This window comes from Mesoplodon bidens (assembly GCF_964165515.1).
Source record: "Mesoplodon bidens genome assembly, chromosome: 11".
NCBI classification, from domain to species: domain Eukaryota; kingdom Metazoa; phylum Chordata; class Mammalia; order Artiodactyla; family Ziphiidae; genus Mesoplodon; species Mesoplodon bidens.
The window spans coordinates 35506418-35534364 of NC_138167.1; the positions used below are offsets into that span (position 1 = coordinate 35506418).

The following is a 27947-nucleotide window of genomic DNA, read 5'->3' on the forward strand; positions in this document are numbered from 1 at the left end:
CACATGAACAAACCTTTCACATGAACACAGTTGGTCAGTACGCATGAGGAGAATATTCATCCTCAGCGGTATTTTTTTTTTTTTTTTTTTTTTTTTGCGGTACGCGGGCCTCTCACTGTTGTGGCCTCTCCCGTTGCGGAGCACAGGCTCCGGACGCGCAGGCTCAGTGGCCATGGCTCACGGGCCCAGCCGTTCCGCGGCACGTGCGATCTTCCCAGACCAGGGCACAAACCCATGTCCCCTGCATCGGCAGTCGGACTCTCAACCACCGCGCCACCAGGGAAGCCCCCTCACTGGTATTTAAAAATGCCAAATCCAGTTTGAAAGGCCAAAGAAATGCTAAGTATTTCAAAGGGATAATATGTAATTCTGGCAAGGGCGTGCTCAAATGAGCATTCCCTCCCTGCTGGTGCGAGTATAAGCTACTATTACCCTTCTGTAAAGTGGGTCAGTGATGAGTATTAAGACCTAGACAAATATTGGGTTGAATAGGGTAATTCCGTTGATCACAGGAGCTAATAGAAACATAATTAGAGTAGGAAAGAAATTTGTGTCCAGTGAATAAAGTGATGCAAGAAATGTATAAAGCTACAGATCAGCCTGAAAATGAACCTCTACTTCTCTGCCACATTAGATTCAAGTAGTATTCTTTATCTTTGTTCAAGACCTAGCTTCCACCATGCTGTATTCCTTGCATGTAAATATTTCTTTGGCAGATGAAATTAGAACAACTTTAGGTTATCCTGTAGAAAGAAACCAGCTGAAAAAGAAATCTGTTTTCTGGGTTCTATCTGCTTTACTGTCTCCACTAGGGGACTTAAAGCAGCTCTGAAATGTGTCATGTATAAAGAAAACCTCTATTCCATGGGAAACTAGAAATTTGACTTCGGAGCATTGAGCAGCTTGTTTTCTCTTTAGAAATGATGAGAAATCCGTCTGTCTTGTGTAACTTTGCCTTTTTTGCTTCTCTTCCGTTTGTAGTATGTGCCAAGCGCTCTTTGCTGTCCGAGCCGAGCCAGTATCCTGACAGGGAAATACCCACATAACCATCACGTCGTTAACAACACTTTGGAGGGAAACTGCAGTAGTAAGTCTTGGCAGAAGATCCAAGAACCAGATACTTTCCCAGCAATTCTCAGATCAATGTGTGGTTATCAAACCTTTTTTGCAGGGAAATACTTAAATGAGGTATGTTGAATGATCTAATTATTCCCTTTCTTTCTTTTTAAAAATAGCTTCTTGAATGTGAATTAGTATGATTCATGTTAATTGTTTTTTAATTAGCATCCGTTCAAGTCATGTTAAACGGTTTTTGGTATATGTTGTTTTCTCTTAATCTGCCTGTTAAACCAGAACTTACATGAACGTATTTACATGATTTGGGCACTGTGGTTATTCTTTCTTTAAATAGTCTCTGGAGCATTTGTTTAAAAATTGTCTTAGGACTGCTGTGGTCTGATGCATATTCCCCCTTTTCCTCAAGAATTCTGCTTGTCCTTTGGTTGTCATGGTATCTTTGTTTCCATTTCCCCTTTTATCAGGAGTGGAGTGAAGAATTTTTTCCTCTGGGCATCTTTTCCTGAATTATAGCAGCTTAATGGTTAACCCATTTTCTGAAACCTGAGAGCAGATTGTGGAGAGATCAGTGATGAAGGAAAAGCACCCAGAAGCCTGAGACATTCAGGCCATTGAAGCATGTGGCTGAGTGGTTAGTGTGCTGGCCTTAAGGGCCTGGATGGAGGGAGGCCTCACTGTGACCTGCCAAGGCCAGATTTCAGGGCCTCGAGTCCACCACGTTGGCCTTAGCATTTAGTCGAAGTTCAGGCTTAAAAGAAGTAATGTGTTTGAGAGTGTTTGGGGTTATCTCTTAAAATAAAACTGGGGATTCAGGACAAAGAGAAGATGCACGTTTTCTTATGTAGTTTATCTGTGGTTGCTAGAGATCGTAATATCTGATCTGAATTTTGTTAATTCTCCCCCTCCCCGCAACAGTTGGGGGATTTGCAGCCTTGTGGGTTTGATGAAAAATGAGTCAGTTTGAAAAGAATCATGAGCAGTGTGATGGGTTAAAGCTATAGGTCATAAAGAGACCTTACACTACTTTGCATGTTGAAGATCATCTAACGTATACAAAATTAGAAATTCTTCAAAATACAAAGACTTAGGGGACTTCCCTGGCGGTCCAGTGGTTAAGATTCTACGCTTCCAATGCAGGGGGCACGGGTTCGATCCCTGGTTGGGGAACTAAGATCCCACATGTCGTAGACACAGCCAAAAAAACAAACAAACAAAAATTTAGTTCTTAGATGCACTGCCTTAAATGGGCAGTATTAAGCCTTGTCGAGATAAAATGGGATGATTCTGTGGTCTCTTCACTTAATTCATCTCATCAGATAAATTGAGTCCAAAAGTAGACTTCACCAGCAGGACAGCTGAAGTGATAGGCTGGTAGCTTGTAGTCTGATGATTTGGGCTGTTAGCCACAAGGTTGGCTGGACCATTCAGTCTAGGCCATCAGTAGCTCAGCAAATGAGCCATGTGGCCTAAGCTTTGTGGCCTTTCCCTGTAAAGGGCCAGAAGTAAATATTTCAGGCTTTGCAGGCCATATGTCTCTATAGTGACTATACAGTTCTGCTGTTGTAGCAGGAAAGCAGCCACAGACTTACATAAACCAATGAGTGTGCCTGTGTTCCAGTAAAGCTTCACCGTGACTGAAATTTCAGTCTCATGCAACTTGTCACAGAAATATTCCTCTTTTGATTGTTTTTTTTAATTCAAGTATAGTTGATTTTGATTGGTGTTTATATTTTTTAATGTTTGGAAGAAAATTCTTAGCTTGCTGGCCACACAGAACAGTAGGCAGGCTGGATTTGGCCTGCCAGCCATAGTTTGCCAACTCCTGCTTCAGAAGTTCCTAGGACGATAGTGTTCTTTACTTTTTGACTGTTATGTGTTTGAGGAAATTGAGCACCTACCATGTTTCAGGCACTGATCTAAAAAGATTCTGAAAGTTTCCTGTTTCCTTCTGGTCTGGTCATGTCCTAAGGACTTCTAATGCGCTGCTTGTTTTGCTTTCCAGTATGGAGCCCCAGATGCAGGTGGACTAGCACACGTTCCTCTAGGCTGGAGTTACTGGTATGCCTTGGTGAGTGATTAATGAAGTCAGTGATAATTCTGCACAGCCCTACAGATGCTGTTTACTTTCTGCTGTAGCTCTGATGTTGACATGATTTGGTTTGCTTTTATGATTGACCATTTTGTCTCCTTAAAAGAAAGTCTGTTGATTTGTGAGTCACCCTGTTTGTGGGATACTTTTCTTGCATTCCACAAGGTTTAGCAACATATTTTGCTGTTCTACCGGATCCATTTCTGGCTTTTTAAACTAGGACATATTATTGAAACTATGCTAGTAGTTAATAAAACCCTAGTCATAAAGTCCAATTCAATATTGACTTGAGCAATTGCCTTTTTTTTTGTCTTATCACTATTTAAACAGAGTACAGTTTAGCGCAGCATGGTTTCCAATTTTCATTTTGTGTGCTGACCTCACAAAAAATCTTACTTTCCTCTCTTTAATAGGAAAAGAATTCTAAATACTATAATTATACCCTCTCTATCAATGGGAAGGCACGGAAGCATGGTGAAAACTACAGTGTGGACTACCTGACAGATGTTTTGGTGAGTTACTGAAGCTCTCTCCTTGCACTTTAGCTCATGTTTAATTAAAGTCTCTGCCTAGAAAATCTTTACTTGTATTTGTGAATATTGGGTAACATGAATAATAACGTGGTCTAACCGCCAAATGATATTTCCAACTGATTAAAAACTCCTGAGGGTGTTTTTCTTTGTAATTAAGCCAGGGTCAGATCTAATGTTCTTGAAATTCCAGCAGCAAATCCCTTTTCCAAAGGCTAATCTCTAAGACTATAGAGATTACTTTGAAGAGGTTTTACTTTGTAGGGGTTCCTACTCTTGACCCCAGTTTTACTCACAGGCTACAAGATGGCAGCTTCATCATGAGGGTGGCGGGATAGGGATAGGGGAGTTCTTCAGGCATTGTATATTATATATAAAAAATACTGAAATCAGGACGGGAATTTGGGACTTCCTTTCCTGTCTAAGATGTATCTAGTGACAGCGCCCCCATAGGGCATTCATTCACCAAGTACTCCAGCACCCATTATAGCAGGTGTTCAGCAGTAAATGAAACAAAGTCCCTGATTCTGTGGACGGTAACCTTTTAGTGGAGGATTTTATTTACCCATATGTGTGTTGTCTTGTTAGATGGCGATTAGTTAGAGAAATAAGGCAGGGGATGGGAGTTACTTAGATAACATTTAAGCAAAATCCTAAAGGAGATGAGAGTGAGCTATACAGATCAGGGGAAAGAGTGCCACAGGCAAAGGGAACAAAAAGCGTGAGGGTGTTGAACCAGGAGTGTGCCTGGCAGGTTGGAGAAACCACAGGGTTTCTTGACAGGGCTGGAGTAAAGTAGGGGGATGGGATGGTGATAAGAAATTGATAGTATCTTTTGAGTTTAGTGTTGGGAATAAATGAAGATGTAAATCAACTAGAAAATTAAAAACACAGCATGTATGTGGGAAGCTTTCATTTTTATAAAGTATCTCCAGAGAAGCAAATGAAAAATTTTAAGTCCATATAAATTAAAACCCTGGTGTGGTGTATTTGGACTTAATATTATTCATTTAGTTTAGCTACTTCAGCTGGCACAACTTAGGATATCTACTCTCTACATATTTTTGTAAAATTACAGTAACAATTCACTTTTCCCACTGTTGTGAATTAGGTTGACTCTCTTTTTATGTTCTTTAAAGCATCAAATGCATATACTCTAAGCTGCATAAATGTATATACTCTAAGCTACATTAATATAAGTTAATATTAAAATGGCCAAATTACTATTTTTTTTCCTTATGGGAGGCATAACAATTTTGGGGTCATGTAAAATCATCAAAATCCTAATTGCTTTCTTCGATGGTGTGCTTTTCAATTTTTTATTGTGTTTGCCTGAAAGCCAAACGATCTGTTCCAGCAACACACTTGCAAGTGACTGTGACATAGATTGTATGCTAGGATTGGTGGAAAGCTAATAGGGCCCTGTACCCCTGTTCACCAGAGAACAGGTATCTATCAAGTCCTCAACTGTGAGGTAGGGTAAGCAATGACAAATCTTTGTATACGTCAGGCCAATGTCTCCTTGGACTTCCTGGACTACAAGTCCAACTCTGAGCCATTCTTCATGATGATCTCCACGCCGGCACCTCATTCGCCTTGGACAGCTGCACCTCAGTACCAGAACACCTTCCAGAATGTCTTTGCACCAAGAAACAAGAACTTCAACATCCATGGAACGGTAGCTTCCCCTAACCCTTGCATTAAGCCATGCTCGATGTGATTAATTGTGTAATATACTTGTCAGGGAGCCTTTGAATCATATAGTTGGTCTTCCTTCTAAATCTTTTAAAGGTAATTGCACCTGTCGCTAATATACTAGGTAGTATACACTAGCTTCAGAAGTCAGATAAGGTTCCTGCCACACACCCAGTTGGCAGCTGGAGAGTCAGCGGAGAATGGTAAAGAAATGCCATCTTTCCTGACTACAGGCTCTTTTGATAACCTCTGTGCTGGCACTCCTCCTGCCCAGCAGTGGCTGAGACATGTCCCTTGGGGCTGAACTGGGCCTGCAGCAGTCTCCTTTGGTTGGCCCTTACCAGGCCCGAGGCATAGGAAGAAGAGGGGTGACACAGTGCAACGTGATTGGGAAGGAAAGTTGAATGGAGAAATGAGCCAGAGCAGGCCATGACCTAAATACTGGTCACTTCGTATGCCACTTACCCTTCCCATGGCACAGGAGGTGGGCAGTTTGCTAGTTCAAAGGCAGAAAGCTTCTACTGCCTCGTGCCTGTTACCCAGAAATCTTAGTTGCTTGCAAGGTGGTAGAAAGAATGAGTCTTGGAGTTAGAGTCCGTGTTACCGCTTTCTAGCTAAGTCACCTGACCATGAGCAAGATGCTTAATTTGCATTTTTCTCTCTAAAGTCGGGGATCCTAACCTCTCCTGCAACTCTTGTATGGATTAAAATACACAGAAGCGTCTAGCATGTTGCCTGGCACATTGTAGGCATGTGCTTGCCATGGATGACATTAAAGATGAGTGAACCGAGTTTGAAACCTGAGTGCCATTCTCTCTGTGTTCCAAAAGAAGTTCATAGAAGTTCCCATGACTAAGTAAGGTTAGAAACTTCAGGTTAAAGAAGTCACTCTGCTACAGGATTTCTCAGTTATTCGTGTTCTGACATGAATTTGCAACAGGAAGAGATGCTCTGTAGCATTTGTCAAGCATGCTAACTAAGGAAGGCTTTGAGGATCACAGTTTGCAAGATGGCAGCTTAGGGTTTTATGAATGGGGAGGAGAGAATAAATGGTATTTGGCAATGTTTTGTTTTTTTTTTAACTGTGACTTTTTTATTTATATGAGAAGAATCCTCTAGATTTGGACTTGAAGTTTTAGGAAATTGCTATGATGAAATTTTTCCCAAGGTCCAAGGATGATCACTCTCTTAGGTAGGAAAAATAGAGGGCCATGGAATGATGACTTATTAGGCAAAACTTCGAGGAAGGTAAAGTGGATATTTATCCTTTTATAGTTTGGGTGGTAGACCCAAGTTATAAATTTAATCTTCTGGTTAGTAGTTTCCAGTATCTTGCACGAAATCTCTTATTAAAGCTGCTAACAAAGGAGCCCAGGCCTTCTGCCATTAAGGAGGTGATGAGAAGAAGCTAAAGAATGAGTGATAATTTGCAGAAAGTTTTTTTTACGAACACAGGGGAAGGAAGTGGGGGTGGGTGGTGGAGGGAAAATCTGAAGTTGCTTAAACAGGCTCCAGTTAGTTCTTTTTTTTGCTCGAGTAAATGATCCTTTTCGTTATCTATTCTAGTAGTTTGACTGTGGTGACTTGGTGTTAACTTCTGTTTTTCTTTTAAATTTTAGAACAAGCACTGGTTAATTAGGCAAGCCAAGACCCCAATGACTAATTCTTCGATACAGTTTTTAGATAATGCATTTAGGAAAAGGTAAGAGCTGCTCCTTTCCAGTCTAGGTGGTCTTTGAGGACCCTCAGAAGCAGCCCATGAACAGGGAACTGCACAAAATCAGAGGGTAGCAAGATGTTGGGAGAGACTCTGATGGGAGGTCTTTTTTTTTTTTTTTTTTTTTTTTCCCCGGCGGTACACAGGCCTCTCACTGTTGTGGCCTCTCCCGCTGCGGAGCACAGGCTCTGGACGCGCAGGCTCAGCGGCCATGGCTCACGGGCCCAGCCGCTCCGTGGCATGTGGGATCTTCCCAGACCGGGGCACGAACCCGTGTCCCCTGCATCGGCAGGCGGACTCTCAACCACTGCGCCACCAGGGAAGCCCCAGAGGTCTTTACATTTAGCTACAAGGTGGCCTTTGGACCTCAGGTCTAATTAAACAGTCCGTTTTTATGACCTGTTAAAACATTGCAAATTGGAGCCATTTGGGTTTTTTTAACAATTTTCTATATCTAAAGAAAAGGTCGCTTTGTGAGAGATTAGCCCCAATATTTGCCTGAGACCCAAAGGCATAGGCTAGAGCAGAATATTTGCCTTTGCAGTTTTTAGTTTTCAGGAAATTCTTACTTTCTCTTAAGGTGCATTTAGTTTTAGACCAGGGGTTGGCAAACTTTCTGTGAAGGACCAGATAGTAAATATTACAGGCTTGTAGGCGGTATAGTCTGTGTCACTGTTGCTCAGCTCTGCTGTTGGAGCGCAAAGCAGTCCTGGACAAGACAAGAACGAATGAGCATGGCTGTCCTACAATGAAACTTTATACATAAAGCAAACAGCGAGTTGTTGTTTCATGGGCGTAGAGTTTCAGATTTGCAAGGTGAAAAGGTTCTGGAGATCTGTTCCACTATGTGAATATACTTAACGCTACTGACCTGTACACTTAAAAATTGTTAAAACAGTAAATTTTATGTTATGTGTTTTGTACCGCAGTTAAAAACAAAAACACAGACAGTGGTCAAGCTTTGGCCCATGGCTATCGTTTGCTGACCCCTAGTTCGACCATTAAACATTGTTGTAGCTAGGTCTATCTGAATTCATCTCTATCAGCCAGTGCTGAGTTGACATCTTTCCCTTCCAATAGTCTTTTATTCTCATCACCAGCCACGATAAATAATAAAGCTAACTGGTTATAAAAAGCCTCATTTATTTCTGTAGAATCGGTTAAATTTGGAATCAACTAATTGTGTTCTGGAATTTTCTAATCTGTGTTTTGCAACGAATGGAAGGAAAGGAAATAGGGGATTTGAGCTTTTGGGGAGAGTGGCTCTGAGGGGTTTTTTTGGGGAAGGAGGTTGGGAGTTCTTTTGTTTTGATTTGCTTTTGGGGTGTTTTTTGGACTTTGCTTTTTTGGCAAGATGGCAGTACCTCAGCCATTGTCTCTGAAGTCCCATTGCTGCCCTCTGTTCACATCCAGGTGGCAGACTCTGCTGTCAGTTGATGACCTTGTGGAGAAGCTGGTCAAGCGATTGGAGTTCAGCAGGGAGCTCAATGACACCTACATCTTTTACACCTCAGACAATGGCTATCACACAGGTAAGGGGCACCATGACCTTTGCGAGGTGCCTTTCCTTTCTCGCTCAGTCAGTAGCACTGGCAGAGAGCTTCTGTCCTTTTGCAGCAGTGGACAGGCCAGAGGGAGGGTCTTGCCCTCAGGGCCCCTCTGGTTAGAGGGCCAATTCATTTCCCCTGGTGAGAGACCAGGTTTCATTATTTGCTGTTTCACAGGCTGAATTACATCGTGTTCTAAGAGTCTGAGCAGAGAGTGAGCTTGATGGGTTAGAGGCAGGCTTTATGACGTAGGTGAGAAATTGAGCAAGATTTTAAGGACAGTGGATCTCAGGGAATAGGGGTATGACATTTGACAGAGGAAGACCACGAGAGGGTTGTCCTGGGGAAAAACTTTCCTGTGAAATGAGGTGTTTTGGTGTGTGTGAGTTTTGTTTTGTGTTTCTTGTCTTTTCACAACTGCAGTATGAGTCACCCCCATGTCCTTGACTTTCATCCTTTCTTCTTGGACCTTCTCTAGTTAAAAATCAGTATTTTTTTCTTTCTCCACTCTTTTAAATTTCCTAAACTTGAAGGGAATTAATCTGAGGTTTGTTTGCACAGGAGCAGATTGATTAGGCATTTTATGTGCTGTTATGAATATTTTTAAGCACTCACAGTAGAGACTAGTAAAATAACTCCCATTGTCCAGCTTTGATTTTCAGCTGCACGACACCAGTCTTTTGAATTCCTCATACCTTCTTCATGTTTCTTTTTTAGCTAGAAGTTTTTGAAGAAACTCCAGATGTTGTGATTCCATATGTCAACACTTGATTGTGCATCTGATTAGTTCATTACCTATCAGAACCTACACAAAGTCCACATGCTACCTTTAGTTTTTATGTGTCTTAAGGCTGTCCTTTGCCACCGATTTATTGGGAAAACTCGTCTTCTGTCCTTGAGAGTATCTCACATTCCAGATGTAGCTAATTGCTCATGTGATGCCTTAACTTGTTTATCTATGCTCAACATTTTCTATAGATTGGTAGTTAGATCTAGAGTCTTAATAGAAGTTCACGTTTTCAACAAGAATGCTTTCTAGTTGATGCTGTTATGTACTTCTTATTGCTTCATTCACATCATGCCACTGGGGTGTCTGGTTGCCTCACTTTAGGGATGCTGTTACTGTTTGATGGCTCATGTGGTATCAACCTGAGCCCATCCTATGAACCTTTTGTGGCTAAAACTTCCATTGATGATTGTTGCTTAAATCTGTTCCCTCAGAAATTGCAAAGATTGACTTCATAACTCTGTCCTTCCTTCTGAATTTACTGGCTGGAATTCCTCAGGAAATTCCCCTCATCAGCTGTTTGGTTATCTTGAAATATAGTTTATTCAGGAAAGGCTGGATCAATGGTTTTGTCCCGTTATTTAGCAGCTTTTAGAGTAACTTCATTCAATTGTGATCAGGTCGAGTATCATACATAAATAGCGTATTTTTGCTTCAATACTTTCTAGTCATTCTTTTTGCTGAATTTGCCTATTTTAGACCAGGGTGTCCCTCTAGGCATTTTTTTAAAAGATGAGCTCATTGTTTCCTGCCTTGTAGTAATAAGAGACCCAGGCAAATTTAAGTTTTCCATTAAAACCCCATAATTAGTAGAACAAGGCTGTTTTTGATTTTTACTGTTTATTGAATGAATGCATGCATGAGTGACATTTCTATCTTGGCTCCATCTTTACCCTATGCATTTTTTTTTTTCAGGACAGTTTTCTTTGCCAATAGACAAAAGACAGCTGTATGAGTTTGATATCAAAGTTCCATTGTTGGTTCGAGGGCCTGGGATCAAACCAAATCAGACAAGCAAGGTAGGTTGCTGACAAGGTGATGTAACATTTGCCTGAGGAAAGAAAGCTTTTCCTCCTAAGAGGAGGCTGAATTCAATTTCTCTTCCTTTGAGGATGAAGGCTGATTGGCTTAAGATTTTTTTGCAAGTGTATTTATAAGCCTTGCAAACAGTGATTCTTTTTTCTTTCTTTTTTTAATTGAAGTATAGTTGATGTACAATATTTTATAAGTTACAGTGGTACAATATAGTGATTCACAATTTTTTAAGGTCATACTCCATTTAGTTATTTTAAAATATTGACTGTATTCCCGGTGTTGTACAACATAACCTTGTAGCTTATTTTATACCTAATTCTCTTAATCCCCTGCTCCTACATTGTTCCTCTCCCATCCCATCTCCCCACTGGTAACCACTAGTTCTCTGTACCTGTTCTCTATATTTTGTTTTATTCAGTAGTTTGTTGTATTTGTTAGATTCCACATATAAGTGATATCATACAGTATTTGTCTTTCTCTGTCTGACATATTTCACTTAGGATAATACCAGTAAACTGCTGGCCACCCACTATTAGATGTATATGTATCATATTAGCATGAATAGCTTTTGCTTGTGTTTTGAGACTAGATTTTTACTTGGTCCTCGAGCCGTGAGTCTCCACCAGGGTGCTAATCAAAACTACCTACTGAAACTGAAAGGCTCAACATCTAGAAAGGTTCAGATTGACTCACTTGGACTGGAATAGAATCCCTGCCTCTGCTTTTTTCTTAAGTTCTCAATGATTCTGAGAGGCAGCCCAGTTTGGGGCCCATAGCCCGGGAGAGCAAAGCTCTTCAGGCTTTGTTGTGTGTGCACATCCCCTGGGGGCCTTGTTGAAATGCAGATTCTGATTCTGCATTCCAGCCTGCTCCCAGGTGTTCCCAGGTGATGTCTGCTGCTGGTCTGACCTCCCTCTGAGTATAAGGCTACAGAAAGGGTGTTGTCTGAGAATTTAGTCCTCCTCCCTTTGGGACTCTTCCTCACTAATGCCTTTCTACTTTACTGATTCTGTCTCCTAGTACTGTCATAAAGTACCACGTTCTTTTGTTACCATTTCCATTTGGTTTCAGACTGAGTTCCTAATACTGAGGTACTTTGTTCCTAGAGTTCATGGACACCTTGATCCAAAACACTGGTCCAATGTTGGGAGATAAGAAATGATAGGCTCTACCATTTGTTTTCTCTTCCCTAATACCACAGTTTCAGTCCCAGCTCTGTGAGACAAAAGAAAATGAGCAAATGGATTATTTAAGCTAAAATTGGAAAATAGGTCAGAATTTCTGGGTATACTGGTGCTTGAGTTTAATTTGGGGGTTTAATATTTACTCTGTTTAAACGTCTGCCATTCCCTTATTTCCTTTCACAATGCTCTCGATGGAATTCTGTTCAAATTCTCTCGGAAACTTAAAATGGCCTTCATAAGTGCCTTTTGAATTTTCTTTTTCTTTTAAGACCCACATTCCTAAAGGCAGTCACCTTCCACTACAAATTCATTACCCTCTAAACAGGCCTCTCCTGTCAACGGAGGTAGGCAAGTTTGGAAGACCATTCAGTCTTAAAAGTGTTTTCTTGATCTTGGTGTTGGGAGCTGGTTGAGGAGAGCACGTCTGCACCTGTGTGCATTTCTGAGGCGCAGGGCCATGTCTAACCGGTGTCGGGAAAGAGGCTGATGAGAACAGAGTGACGTGTCAGCCAGCTGCCCATGGAACAGACTGTTCCTTTTTCCTTCAAGTTAACAATGGCACTAAATGTTACCATCAGAAACTTCACTTTCTCTAAGCCATCTAAGTGAAACCAGGTCCTAGGAAGCCATTTCAACACTAATAACCATTATTGAATGCTTAGGCTGTGACAGGTGCTGTTCCAAGTGTATTACCTGTATCAACTCAGTTAACCTTCACAGCCTTATGAGATACGAATACTGTTTTCCCCATTTTACAGATGAGGAAACTGAGGTATACAAGTTCAGCGATTTACCCAAGATGATGTAGCCAAAGAATATCAGAGCCCTGCACTTGAACTCGGGCAGTCTGGCTACTATACACTTAACCAGAGTCCGTACACTCAACCATTACGCTACAGCTCAGACAACTGTATTTCTTAAGTATCTTCCTGTGCCAGCGCAGTCTACCAGGAGCCTTGGAGCCACAGCAAGAGCAGTCAGAGAAGATCAGTTCTTAACTCCCTGTGTCAGGGGGAGCCAGATACCTGAGCTTCAGTTGTCAGTGAAAGTCTCTGAGGCATTTGGGCAGAGACCCGGGTGTCAAGAAGGATTGAGTCATGCAGAGATCCGTGGGAGGGTATCCTGAGCGACAGAAGAGTGCATGTGAAGGCACAGATAGGAGAATGAGCTTGGCCTGTTCAAGGGACAGAAGGTGGCAGTCGTCCTGAACTACTTTTACGTCCTCCTTGGATCATCTCTCCCCTCCTTGCCTTTGTACAGCTGGCTGCTCCTTCTGTGTGAAGGCCCACCTCATGCCCCTTTCACCTGGCTAAGTTCATTGTCCTTTGGGGCTTCGGTTTAGGGCTCCCCTAAATGAACGTCATTGTAGACCCCCGCCCCACATGGAGTGGGTGCCTTTCCCAGCTGGCCTCACACTTACCACACCCGACTGAGTTTGTCTTTTTGACTCTAGGAGTCCCTAGTTGAGAGGTATTATCTGAACTTAGAATACCCAGCTCTTAGTGGGAGTTTGGGGTTAGCACATGTAAGCTATTATGTATACATTGGATAAACAACAAGGTCCTTTTACTGTATAGCACAGGGAACTCTGCTCAGTATTCTGTAATAACCTAAATGGGAAAAGAATTTGAAAAAGAATAGATACACGTATAACTGAATCACTTTGCTCTACACCTGAAACTAACACAACATTGTTAATCAACTATGCTCCAATATAAAATAAAAATTTTTTAAAAAGGTCCTGTTATATAGCCTAAGGAACTATACTCAATATCCTATGATAAACCATAATGGAAAAGCATATTTTAAAAAAAGAATGTATCTCTATATGTGTATAACTGAATCACTTTGCTCCACAGCAGAAATTAACACAACATTGTAAATCAACTGTAATTAAAAAAAAAAAATACCCAGCCCTTAACATACAATGGGTGACATCCAAGTTGTGTGAATGGATATATTACCAAGGTCACACAGTAATGGCAAAACCAGGTTTGAAAATTAACTGTCTATTCTCAAAATCCATGGTTTTTGGGGAATTCCCTGGTGGTCCAGTGGTTAGGACTCTGCACTCTCACTGCTGAGGGCCTGGGTTCAGTCCCTAGTTGGGGAACTAAGATCCCACAGTGGCGTGGCCAAAAAAAAAACCCAAAACATGGTGTTTGACACTCTGTGCTGACATACGTGGTTTGAGAAGTATGAAGTGCCCTGCTTCCATCTAACACAGTGTGTCAGAGATTGTGGGTGATTCATCGTGTGCTGGCAGCAGTGTTTTCTTGGTGCAGGTTCTTTGTGAGGGCCACAGGGTGGTGAGTTGAGCATTTTAATGAGCTGTGCCGGCAACAGCCTAGTAGCCAAAATAGGACACGTTTGACCAGTGGATCTGGCTTTGTGTTGGCTGTTTGGGTGAGCCAGGGGCAGGTGGTATGGGTGGATGCCAAACATTGGCGCTGAGGTCTTCTCCTCTGGCTATAAATTAATCTAGCTTTAGATTTGGTGGTAGAATTTCTTCAAACGGGCTTTAAGAAAGGAAAAGATTAAAAAAAAAAAAAAAGAAAGGAAAAGATTAGTACGAAAATGGAAATGACATAGCATGATCCAGGGGGAATAAAACTGAACTGGGAGTCAGGAAGACCACCTATTGGCTTTAAGACTTTGGATAGACTAAGCCTTGGTTTCCCCATGTGAAATTGGGAGGATGCTAAGGGCAAATTCTCAAGTGTAACTACGTGACGCCCTGGCTTACTCCTTGTTAGGGAAGTGGGGCGTGAGGGGCAAATCCAGATGAAGCAGCCCAAGACGTGTAGAGTTCTCTGCTTTCAGTGCTTTTCTTTCTTTTTTTTTTTAAACATCTTTATTGGAGTATAATTGCTTTACAATGGTGTGTTAGTTTCTGCTTTATAACAAAGTGAATCAGTTATACATACACATATGTTCCCATATCTCTTCCCTAGTGCTTTTCAATAGATGGATTTGGGGTGCTCTCTGGTGTGCTTTGAGTCTTTTTTTTGAAAGCCTTACGTGAACTCTTTAACATCAGGGCTTAAAAGTCTGTTTGAAAACCTGATGTACCCTCCTGGGAGCCCTTATTCTTTTGGGTAATTCTGCAGCACTGTCCTTCCAGAGCTGAAAAATAAGCAGGTTCAAGGCATGATATCCCTCGATCTCATGCCCCTCAGAGTTTTTTAGGGCCTTATATTTGATCAAAATGTATATATACTTTAATCCTAAGAACATTCCCAAACAAACTGTGAGGCTGTGATTCATGAAATAATTTACTTGGTCTTGTCAGAGCGTTTTCTGTTCCAGTCCTTAAATGGATCTTTATACTCAGTGATAAAAGCAGTAATACCATTTTAGGAACTTGAAATGCTAATGTTTCTAGGTGTCATTAGGGTGATGGGCTCATAGTATCCATTCTAATCTTTGTCTGTATAAAAACCACAGAGAGGTATAATTCTCTGTTGAATGCTTCACTCATACTTGGTATCTACTAGAAGTCTCCCGTCTCCTGACATTGTATGCTAATTTTGAGGCTCTACGTCTTAGTCAAACAAAACCCAGTAGGAAGAGAATTTGTCCATCATTTTTAGGGAGGATGTGATCATTGTAGATACCTGGGAAGAAAGAGTCCTGGTGGTGGCGTTTATGGTACTTGTACCGAATTAGCCACTTGACTTGTCCTGGATCTTGCAGACCTTTCTCCTCCCCTCCCCCCATAGAGCAAACTGCCACTAGAGGGCGCTCCCACCCATTGCTGATGGCTCGAGGCAATTCCTGCTGAGACTGGCAGTCACTGTTTTACCTGGTGCCTTGGACATGTTAACAATACCTGTGGGACTGACTTGACTTCATTCATGTTCTGGACATCACTGAAGATCTGTCACATTTTGGAGTCTTGTTGCCTTTATCTGATTCTGAAGGTGGTGTCTCTGCTTGTCTCTCCTTTCCTGCTATGGTCTCTTCCGTATTCATACTCACTCTTGTTCGCTGTATTCTAAGCCGCTCAGTCTGCCTGGGGTACTTGGAACCAGGAAAGATATCTCTAACACCGGGTCTTTTGTAATCCCTAGAGACGTAGTTTTTGTGTTTTTTATCCTCAGCAACATATGGATTGCTTTTCCCGTGAGTTGCCTGCCACTGAAGGGTAATTTCCAACAGCTGCAGAGTTACACTGATTGGTTCAGAGCCAGGATATGTGTATCACTCTGCCCTCCAGGAAACCTGGCTGCTACTGAACAATGCTCTGAACAGTGCTTCTTGCCTTGCCTTTCATGTCTGTACTTTGGTTTTGTTTTTAAATTAAAAGTAATAGGATTAGATTTTTTTTTTAATCCCCATTTGGCTTCTCCTGAGATGATCTGAGTTTTCTTAACAGTTTTTTTTTTCTTTTTGGCTGCATTGGGTCTTCATTGTGGTGTGCATCCTTCTCATTGTGGTGGCTTCTCTTTGTTTTGGAGCACGGGTTCTAGGCAAGCAGGCTTCAGTAGTTGTGGCATGTGGGCTCTCAGTAGTTGTGGCCCGTGGGCTTAGTTGCTCCGTTACATGTGGGATCTTCCTGGACTGGGGCTTGAACCCGTGTCCTCTACATTGGCAGGTGGATTCTTAACCGCTGCACCACCAGGGAAGTCCCTCTCAACAGTTTTGAAGACTGTTATTTATTTCCAGTAAATGACAGCTTTTCCAGTTACAGGCTGCTGACTTTGTGTCAGTTACTTCTCTTTCATTTCCTCATCTGTAAAATGGGGAAAATACTGCTTTCTACGACTGTGGGGAGGATTAAATGAGGATAAGCATTAAGCACTGGCCCAGAATAGGTGCTCAGTGAACACTAGTTCCCTTCGTTTCCCTGGTGGATTGTCTCCATCACTCCAAGGCTTTTTCTAGCCTGTGACCATGTGACTTCTAGACTCTCTGCTACAAAAGTTCATGTGGTTCTTGAGCCAGAACATATATGGGATAGTCCAGATTGAGATGTTATAATTGTAAAATACCAGATTTCACACACTTGGTTCAAAAAATTTTTTAAAGTAAAATCTCATCACTTTTTTGTATTGCTTACATGTTGAAATAGTAATATTTAAATATTTACAATGAATTTCACCTTTTTTTTTTTTTTACTTTAATGTGGTCACTAGACAATTTTAAATTACATGTATGACTCCTGTTCTATCCCTATTGGACTTTGGACTATGCTGGTTTAGGCCTGGTAGCGGTATTGTATACAGAAGAAATATAGTCCAATAAATCAAGGAGATATGGCAAGGCATAAATGCTGGACAATGTCTTTAATTTCTAGAATCTTTGTTTAAAAACATCCAAGTTTTGGGACTTCCCTGGTGGTGCAGTGGTTAAGAATCTGCCTGCCAATGCAGGGGACACGGGTTCAAGCCCTGGTCCAGGAAGATCCCACATGCCGCAGAGCAACTAAGCCCATGCACAACAACTACTGAGCCTGCGCTCTAGAGCCCGTGAGCCACAACTACTGAAGCCCGTGCACCTAGAGCCCATGCTCCGCAACAAGAGAAGCCACCACAATGAGAAGCCTGCGCATTGCAACAAAGAGTAGCCCCCTCTCTCCACAACTAGAGAAAAGCCCATGTGTAGCAACGAAGATCCAACACAGCCAAACATAAATAAATAAATTTATTTTAAAAAAAGGAAAATAAGGGCTTCCCTGGTAGCGCAGTGGTTGAGAGTCCGCCTGCTGATGCAGGAGACACAGGTTCGTGCCCCGGTTCGGGAAGATGCCACATGCCGCGGAGCAGCTGGGCCCGTGAGCCATGGCCACTGAGCCTGCGCGTCCGGAGCCTGTGCTCCGTAACGGGAGAGGCCACAACAGTGAGAGGCCCATGTACCGCAAAAAAAAAAAAAAAAAAAAAAAGGAAAATAAATTTAAAAAATAAAAACATCCAAGTTTTGTGCTCTTTAAGGAAACTTATTGTTGCATGTTGGGATGAGTTTTCTGCAGTCTTCAAAAACTACTGCAGGGCTTCCCTGGTGGCGCAGTGGTTGAGAGTCCGCCTGCCGATGCAGGGGACACAGGTTCGTGCCCCAGTCCGGGAAGATCCTACATGCCGCGGAGCGGCTGGGCCCGTGAGCCATGGCCGCTGAGCCTGCGCATCCGGAGCCTGTGCTCCGCAACGGGAGAGGCCGCAGCAGTGAGAGGTCCGCGTACTGCAAAAAAAAAAAAAAAAAAAAAACTACTGCAAACATTTCTTACCAGTGTTGTCACTTCAGAAAACATCCTCATTGACGACAAGCATTCAACCTTTGAGCCTTTAAAAGACGTCAGGAGTCAAATTGAAGTCAAGTTTAGTGAACTAATAAGAATAATCAAGTTGGAAAACACGTTGTATAAAAGAGCCTGACATTTTTCTCATCTTTCATAACAGACTCAAGGCAATCATAAAGGAATCTTGAAAAATGTTCTTATCACTGGTAACAGTATGGGTAGAATAAACATTAACTTCCCAGGAGCATGTATTATAAACTTTATAAGGCTTTATGTTTTGTATTTTAAATTATTATAGTTATATTTGAATATATGCAATAGGAAGTCTGGGTTGTACAAAAGATAATAGTAAGTGCTGTTTGTCTTACAGGTGGGTTGGGGGGAAGAGAACTCTAGTATAGATAGAAAAGGAAAATGGGACGAACTGTGTTCTAGATCAATTGACTGTTTCTTCCTCTTTCTCATAGATGCTCGTTGCCAACATTGACTTGGGTCCTACTATTTTGGACATCGCTGGCTACAATCTGAATAAGACACAGATGGATGGGATGTCTTTCTTGCCCATTTTGGTGAGTATAAAGCCCTAAATCAGGCCTGCGCGAAGATTCTGAAATAAATTCCAGGTTATATAAGTAGACTTAAAATTTAAATCTTAAAGCTGTTAAATTAGGGGAGCAAAGGATAGAAGTTTTCTCTTATCTGTAGTGGGAAGGAGTTTTCTTAAAAAAAGACGGGACACACATGAACAGAGTTCTGTATCCTCCCTTTTTCCCTTCTCCCCCAAAAGCCCCATCATAAAATTAAAACAGGTGACAAATTGGGAAAATATTTGCAACATACATGAAAAAGGGTAATTAGTTTTAATAGATGAGTTGTTAAAAGCAAAGATTAATATCCCAGTATAAAAATGGGCAAAAGAAGTGAATAGTCAACTCCCAGAGGAATTAAAAATGGCCAAAGTCAGTGCAAAAAAATTGCTTCAATGCTGATCAAAGAAATGCTTAACTAAAGGAGGCCTCTATCACCTATAGAACTGGCAAAGATTAAAAAGATTAATACCCTGTGTTTACAGAAGTTTGAGAAAATGAAAGATACTTAGACTCTGTTCATTGAAGTAATCGGTATAAGCTATCAGTAGGCTAATTTAACAAGACCCATCACTGCAAAATACACGTCAAGCAGTCCCATCTGAGAATTTATTTTAAGAAAACAAAATTCGTTCAAGAAGTATTTGAGGGGGCTCCCCTGGTGGCGCAGTGGTTAAGAAGCCACCTGCCAGTGCAGGGGACACGGATTCGAGCCCTGGTCCAGGAAGATCCCACATGCTGCGGAGCAACTAAGCCCATGCGCCACAGATACTGAGCCTGCACTCTAGATCCCGTGAGCCACAACTACTGAGCCCATGTGCCTAGAGCCCATGCTCTGCAGCAAGAGAAGCCAATGCAATGAGAAACCCGTGCACCGCAATGAAGAGTAGCCCTTGCTTGCTGCAACTAGAAAAAGCCCGTGCGCAGCAACGAAGACCCAACGCAGCCAAAAACAAATAAATAAAAAGAAATTTAAGAAAAGGAAATATTTGAGTACCTAGTGCCTAGCACTGCCCAGAGCTAAGTATAAAAACTAATGTATTAATAGAAGAATGTTGAAAACCTAAGTATACAGTAGGGAATTGGTCAAATTGTGGCACAATTAAACAATAGACTATTAAACCAACACTAAATGATGTAGGTATGTATACATTGACTTGGAAAGATGCCCACCACATACTATAGGGAGAAAAAGTTTCAAAACAGCATCTTTCTCATTAAATATGTATGTAAATATGTTTAAGCATAGAGAAGTTTGAAGGATCAATACTCATTATAGATGACTCTTCCTAATTGATTTGTCTGAGTCTATCACAATTTATTATTAGGTAATATATTATTCATACAAGAGAATACCCATAACTCACATAAGTTATGAAACACAAGAAATACCCATGAACCCATCACCCCATTTAAGAACTGAAATATTCCCCATACTGATGCATCTTCCTATGGGCTCCTCCCTGTTCCACCCCTTACCTGCCCATACAAATGAGCGCTTTTCTGAATTTTATGGTTGTTAACCTCTGGCTTTTATTTTTTAGTAATTATCATGGATGTGTCCCTAAACAACATACCTATCTTGGGGGGAAAAAATACCTGTCTTATTTTGCACTGTAAAAGTGATATTCTACCAGTTGTAATCAGGACTTTTTTCAATTCATCATTGTTTGCAAATTGATCCATATTGTTCACAGATGCCTAATAGTCCATTGTAAGAAGGAATGCATCACTACTTAATCATGTTTTCTTGTCAATGTACATTTGTGGTGTTCCCAGTTTTGTTCTAGGAACATTGCTTCTATAGCATTCTCATACATGTTTCCCAGTAAGCATGTGTATATGCACCAAGGTTACAGGAACCTCACATGTTCATTCCTACAAATATTACCAAGTTATTGTACAAAATCGTCATTTTACATTCCCACCAGTAACTTATGAGAATTCCCTTTGCTCTATATGAAACTGTCTGACTACCTAATTTTTGTCAATCTAGGGGGTGAAAAAGATCAGAATTATATTTGGTCCTACTGTGCATTTCTTCATTAATGAGATGAACCATTTTTTTAACAGCTTAATTCACTTACTATACAATTCAGAAGTTTAAAGTTTACAGTTGTTCAGAGTTGTACAGCCACACCATAATCTTAATTTTAGAACATTTTCATCACCCCAAAAAGAAACCCCCAAATACATTAGCAGTCACTTCCCCATTGCTCCCTCTCTCCCAGCACCAGGCAGGCACTAATCTACTTTCTGTCTCTATAGATTTGTCTACTGTGAACATTTTCTAGAAATAGAATCATACAGTATGTGGTCTCTTGTGATTGGCTGAAAAGGGTCATCCCCACTGTAACATGTATCAGTACTTTTCTTTTTATTACTGAATAATATTCCATTGTGTGGATGTGTCACATTTAATTATCCACCCATCAGTTGACAGACATTTGGGTTGTTTCCTGTTTTTGACTGTTACGAATAATACTGCTGTGAACATCTGTGTGTAAATTTGGGGGCAGACTAATGTTTTCCATTCTCCTGAGTGTATCCCTAAGAGTAGGATTGCTAGGTCATGTGGTGATTTTATGTTTAACCTTTTGAGGAACTGCCGGGCTTGTTTCTGAAGTGATTGCACCGTTTTATATATTCCCACCAGCAGTGTAAAGGGCTTCCAGTGCCTCCACGTCCTCGCCAGCACTTGCTGTTACCAGTCTTTCTATTGTGTCTTAGTGGGTGTGAGTGGTACTCATTACATTTCCCTAATGACTAATCATGTTGAATATCTTGTCATATGTTTATTGGACATTTGTATGTCTTCTTTGGAGACAGGTCTATTCAGATCCTTTACCCATTTTTAAATTTTTTTTTAATTTTATTTATTTATTTATTTATTTATTTATGGCTGTGTTGGCTCTGCCTTTTTGTGCCAGGGCCTTCTGTAGTTGCGGCAAGTGGGGGCCACTCCTCATCGCGGTGCGCAGGCCTCTCACTATCGCGGCCTCTCTTGTTGCGGAGCACAGGCTCCAGATGCGCAGGCTCAGTAATTGTGGCTCACGGGGCTAGTTGCTCCGCGGCATGTGGGATCTTCCCAGACCAGGGCTCGAACCCGTGTCCCCTGCATTGGCAGGCAGACTCTCAACCACTGCGCCACCAGGGAAGCCCTACCCATTTTTTTAAATTGGGTTTTTGATCAGTGAATCATCTTTCATTATGCCTTTTGTGTTTCTTCCCTTGTGAAATGCCTCTTTTTGCCCATTATATTCTTGCTGTTTGTTGTCTTTTCCCTACATTAAGGTATGAGAACACAGGAGTTGAATGTGTAAATCATCTCAGTTTATGGTTAGTGTTCCTTGTGCCTTGTTTATAAAAATGCTTCTGGGGCTTCCCTGGTGGCGCAGTGGTTGGGAGTCCGCCTGCCGATGCAGGGGACACGGGTTCGTGCCCCGGTCTGGAAAGATCCCACATGCCGCAGAGCGGCTGGGCCTGTGAGCCATGGCCGCTGAGCCTGCACGTCCAGAGCCTGTGCTCCGCAACAGGAGAGGCCACAGCAGTGAGAGGCCCACGTACCGCAAAAAAAAAAAAAAAAAAAAATGCTTCTGAACCTTGAGGTCAGAACACAATGCTCCCAAGTTTTCTTCTGAAAGGTTTGTAGTTCCGCCTCTACGTTCAAGTCCTTGATGTATCTGGAATTGGTTTTCTTGCGTGGTAGGAGTCAGGGATCCAATTTCATTTTTTTCTCTGTAAATACTGAGCTGTCTTTTCTGTTCCACAGATCTGTCTCTCCCTGAACCACTATCTTTTTATCTTGTTAGAAAGCTGTATAATTAAATCTTAGCATGGGCACACCTTTCTCATTGTTCTTAGGGGTATCCTAAGAGGCGGTTACCTCTCTTCCCTATAAACTTTAAAAACAGCTTTTCAGATGGCCTAGAAAATCATTTTGGGCTTCAGCTGGAATTACAATGAATCTATAGATCAGATAGAGGGAAATTTACATTTCTTAACTCTTCCCATACAAATCATACTGTATACCTTATTTATTTCTAATTAGGAAAAGAAGCCTTCACTACAGGGCTAAAATCATTATGTTATTTCATAGTTAACTTCTCTGCAAAGTTTTGGAAATGCCACTTAGGACATGGCTCTTTGCCTTGTTGTTTTGTTTTGGAGGTTGGTCCAGTGAAACCTCTGATGTATTAGGGCTGCAGAGCAGTTTGTGGCTGTTATACCTCTAGCTCTGCCCTAATACGGCAGCTACTAGCCACGTGAGACTATTTAAATTAACTAGAATAAAATGAAAAATTCAGTTGCTCAGCGGCACTAGCCACGTATCCGTTGCTCAGAAGCCATTGTATTGGGCAACAGTTATAGAACATTTCAGTCAGAAAGTTCTGCTGGATAGGGCTGCTATAGACCAGGGGATTGGCAAACCCCTGTGGGCCAAGTCGAGCCCACCCCCCGTTTTTGTAAATGAAGGTGTATCAGAACACAGCCATGCTCCTCCATGTATGTATTGATTGGCCTACTTTCCTGCTACAACAGCGGAATTGAATACTTGCAACAGAGACTATAAAGCCACAGACCATGACCCCTCCTGACCATCAGTCTTAAACTTGGTGGCACATCAGTATCACCTGGGAAACTAAAATACTAACACCTGGGTCCCAGCCCCAGTGAGTCTGATTAATTGATGTGACCTGGCCTTTGGGATTTTCAAGTCTCCCCCCAGTGGTTTTAATTTGCAGCCAAGTTAGAGGCCTCTGCTCTAGACCTCCCAGGCACTCTTTTTACCCCTTACATACTGTGACATTTAAGTGTGGGGTTTTTTTTGTTTTGTTTTGTTTTGTTGCGGTATGCGGGCCTCTCACTGTTGTGGCCTCTCCCGTTGCAGAGCACAGGCCCTGGACGCGCAGGCTCAGCGGCCATGGTTCATGGGCCCAGCCGCTCCGCGGCATATGGGATCCTCCCAGACCGGGGCACGAACCCATATCCCCTGCATCGGCAGGCGGACTCTCAACCACTGCGCCACCAGGGAGGCCCTAAGTGTGGGGTTTTGAGGTCCACTCAAACCTGACAGATAAGCTTTTCCCTTGACCCCCAGCTTCTGTGGCTCGGGGTTGGCAGAATGGTTCCTTACAGGGGAGTGGCAGCTTCTGAAGTCTCCTGTGACTTACGGTTTCTGAGACCTTCATCGGCACAGGATTGTTCGGGTTTCATCATAGAATAGTGATTAGGAAACACGTTCTTCTCTGACTCTCCCTTTCCAGGCAGCTGTGGCATTCCACGGCCTTGTGCAGGCCATCACCCATTCCCCACTGTGGTCACCGGGCTAAATAGGTCCAATCGGGTCCTTAGAGCAGTGGTTCTCAAACTAGCATTCATCAGCAGTGCCTGTGGGACTGGTTCAAATGCAGATTACTCCCCACCCCCATGGGCAATTAAGAATTTGTGTTTATAACACATTCCCAGCAGATGCTGATCCTGCTGGGGGCACATTTTGAGCACCATTGTTTTGGAGCAGTGCTTCTCGAATTTCACAGTGCATATGAGTCACCAGAGAATTTTATTAAAATGCAGACTCTGGCTCGTTAAGGCTAAAGTAGGGCCTAAGATTGTGCATTTCTAACAAGCCCCAGGTGTTGCTGATAGACCACAAACCAGACTTTGACTACTAAGACTGTAGACCATTTTAAGAGCCCCTTCTAACCTGGCCTCCCCATCCCTGTCTTCACTCCATCTCCAGACTCTGTGGCTGCTGGGCTGACTTTTCTAAAGCACAGCCTTAGCTGTGTTACTTCCCGGCTCAAACCCCCTTCCCCACCCCTCCTTCCCGTAGCTTCCCATCACCTGCCGTTCTTTGTAGAACAAGCGGGCAGCCTGCTATCAGCACCTTTTTCTGTTTGGTACCAGCCTGCCTCTCCACCTGCCTTGGCACTGCTTCCTTGTCTGAAAGCTGGATATCAGGAACCCGTACCACCAGGTGTTCTGCTTCCATCCTGTGCTCACGTTGTTCTTTTGATCCCAAACTCCCTCTTACTCCTAGACCCTTCCTCCTCTCACCATTTGTGTACGTGTCTTAAACTTTACCATTGCAAATGCTGCTGCTGCTTTCCTTCTGCTCCACTGATGTGCAGCAAAAAGTAAATGAGTTTCTATACGTATGGTATCTTCATTCTGACCATCAAGAAGTACTTCAACCCTGATACAGTCCTTAGCACACCAGCCCTGTTGAATTTCTCAGAATGAGCTTAGAAGGGTTCTTACAGGGTTTTCAGACAGTAGTGTTTATTCTGATCTGAGCTTTCAGCACCTTGCCCTGTGACTTTGATTCTTACTTAGCTCCTGACCTGCTTCACAGAAGTAGTCTTGGGAGATAACTATTAAATGCTCAAAGCAGGGGCTTCCCTGGTGGCTCAGTGGTTGAGAATCTGCCTGCCAATGCAGAGGACATGGGTTCGAGCCCTGGTCTGGGAGGATCCCACATGCCGTGGAGCGGCTGGGCCCGTGAGCCACAATTACTGAGCCTGCACGTCTGGAGCCTGTGCTCTGCAACAAGAGAGCCAGCAATAGTGAGAGGCCCGTGCACCGCGATGAAGAGTGGCTCCCGCTTGCCACAACTAGAGAAAGCCCTCACATAGAAACGAAGACCCAACACAGCCATAAATAAATAAACAAATTTTTTTAAAAATGCTCAAAGCAGGGCTTCCCTGGTGGCACAGTGGTTGAGAGTCTGCCCGGGTTCGTGCCCTGGTCCGGGAAGATCCCACATGCCGGGGAGCGGCTGGGCCCGTGAGCAATGGCCGCTGAGCCTGCGCACCCGGAGCCTGTGCTCCACAACGGGAGAGGCCGCAACAGTGAGAGGCCCGCGTACTGCAAAAAAAAAAAAAAAAAAAAATGCTCAAAGCAATTCACATCACTTGTGAGGACTCCATAAATACCAAACATGATATCCGGTAGCCTTCAAATGTCTCTGTTTTACTCATTCCCTTCAGTTACTGAACGAACAGTCCAATCTGTTTTGACTCCCAAGTCCCCTTTAGCAGTAGAATGAATAACATTATTAATGAATGCCATCTTTATCACAGTCTCCATGCCTCACAGAAACCACTTTTGCTCTTCCTTCTAGAAAGGAGCCAGTAATCTGACTTGGCGATCGGATGTCCTGGTGGAGTATCAAGGAGAAGGCCGTAATGTCACTGACCCAGCGTGTCCTTCCCTGAGTCCTGGAGTGTCCGTGAGTGTAGCCCGAGTTGGCTTAGTAGCTTTCTCACTGATAGCACAGTATGGCATTGGTTTAGATGTGCCAAGTGCTGAAACTCTTCATCCGAGTCCTCCTCCTGTCACTTTGTTACTTGACTCTGGGAGATCAGGAGATAGACAGAGGTAAAAATAATCCTGAAAAATGATGCTTCCCACCTGTTGTCAGAAGGTGCACTTCGAATTCTTCCAGTTTTCGGAACAACTTCACATGTCTGCTTATCTTCTTACCTTATCAGTACCCCCTCCTCTTTTTCCTCCCTTCCCAATTGTGGTACCATTTTTCATTAGGGATGTTATCAGGGGCATCCAACAGAGAGACGGGGTTTCCACCTGTAACCATGCCATGGCAAGTGTCTTGATTTGGTGGCAGCCAGGCTGGTCGTTCAGGTGGTAACAGTGACATCGCCCCTCTTTAGAGAATGGGAAATAGGAGAGTCAACTCCAAATGGAAGCCGAACACCAGAGTGTTACAATATAGTAAAGAACCAACCAAAAGATAGTATGGAAGATAGGATGGAATAAGAGCTAAGTCCGAGGGCTTCCCTGGTGGCACAGTGGTTGAGAGTCCACCTGCCGATGCAGGGGACACGGGTTCGTGCCCCAGTCTGGGAAGATCCCACATGCCGTGGAGCGGCTGGGCCCGTGAGCCATGGCCGCTGAGCCTGCGCGTCCAGGGCCTGTGCTCTGCAATGGGAGAGGCCACAGCAGTGAGAGGCCCGCGTACTACAAAAAAAAAAAGAAAAAAAAAAAAAAAAAGAGCTAAGTCCTATTTGGTGATAAGAGCACTCATAAACAACTTACTTACAGATCTTTCCACAAAGCTCATTTTAGCCTTTTTCTCCAACCCTTTAGGATGAAAGATCCTAATATACCTTCGTAGTGACTCATCCGTGTATTGATTTCTCCTCCTTACCAACCCATATGTTTTACAGGTGTTCATTACAGCTAATTCTTGTCAGGAGAACAGCAGGCAGGGATGGCAACAGTCTACAAACAAAACAGCCACACCCCATGTCCCTTAATCCAGTCAGCCCTCAGTAAGGAACAAAGCCTCATATCTATTTTTGAGTTACTTCTCTGTGAAAGGTTTCCTCACTTCTGTCCAGTTGTATGTCTGGCTTGAGCCAACCTGGCCGCTGTGGTAAAGCAAGTCGCATTCGTTACTATAGAAGAATGCTCTTCAGCTAACTTTTTAAATGTCCCTACAGCAATGTTTCCCGGACTGTGTGTGTGAAGATGCATATAACAACACGTACGCCTGTGTGAGGACCATGTCAGACATGTGGAATCTACAGTATTGCGAGTTTGATGACCAGGAGGTAAGAGGGCTTGCTGCCTTCCCCACCCCTCGTGTCTACTGCGGGGCTTTGTTGGCTGAACTTCGTGGCAGAACAATTCCAAGGGTGCTTCCTGGGGAGGATGGGTTTCTTATCTGTACTTGCCCTTGGGTTTCCATCAGTGAAGGAAATAGGATTGCACAAGGCCATACTTGACTTCTCTAACTCACCTTGCTGGGTGGGGTTTTCTCCACTCCCACCATCACCCACACGTACACTTCAAATGCACGCAGTTCACTTTTTCAGGATGCTACATGCCTGGTCTGTCTGCTTCCCTGATCGTTTGGGGTGAAGGTAAGATGCCTCAACTTCTATGGAGATGAAAGGAGTCGGGGCCTCTCGTAGAAAGTTTCTGGGCAACCAGCTTGGTTCGGACCCTTCTGTCACCACCACAGTGTAGTCCAGTGCTGATCAAATAGATTAGCAGGTTAAAGGCAGCATCCTTGGAGGAAGGTGGCTTTTAGCCAGCCCAGATCAGCGTGGATTATCTGAAGGATCACACTGACTGCCGTCCGTGTGGTTTCTTACTGTTTATCAACGAGAGTGCACCTACCCCATCTGGCAGCCCACATCTTGCCATATGGAGCCGGTGCTCATCGTGTTTCTCAGAAATTGACTTGCTCACTATTTATTTGTAGCTTCTGAGCACTTCGGACAACAAGCAAGAGAGCTTCCCTTAAACTCGGTTCCTTCTGCTTTAAAAGTGATAGTCCGAGGGCAGCTACTTGAAGCCTTTATAGGCAAAATTTATCTACATTACATCTTCTTAGCCTATCACTAACTCCAGTTTGGAGAACAAAGTACAGATTAGGGGGAAATAGTGATATTAGACGTGTCTAATTTTAGAAATAATATTGTATCTTTCCT

At 42.8% G+C, this 27947-nt stretch overlaps 1 protein-coding gene across 1 annotated transcript in view; it reads left to right on the plus strand.

Annotated features, from left to right (window-relative positions):
* Window positions 1-27947, plus strand: part of GNS (glucosamine (N-acetyl)-6-sulfatase) — a 53339-nt gene that overhangs the window by 12397 nt on the left and 12995 nt on the right. The window contains exons 3-12 of the mRNA XM_081250294.1: window positions 982-1188; window positions 3080-3145; window positions 3580-3678; window positions 5207-5374; window positions 7011-7093; window positions 8522-8640; window positions 10358-10461; window positions 18364-18465; window positions 25610-25717; window positions 26952-27062. Of these exons, the coding sequence (XP_081106420.1) occupies window positions 982-1188; window positions 3080-3145; window positions 3580-3678; window positions 5207-5374; window positions 7011-7093; window positions 8522-8640; window positions 10358-10461; window positions 18364-18465; window positions 25610-25717; window positions 26952-27062 (1167 nt within the window). The remainder of the gene's footprint in view (window positions 1-981; window positions 1189-3079; window positions 3146-3579; window positions 3679-5206; window positions 5375-7010; window positions 7094-8521; window positions 8641-10357; window positions 10462-18363; window positions 18466-25609; window positions 25718-26951; window positions 27063-27947) is intronic.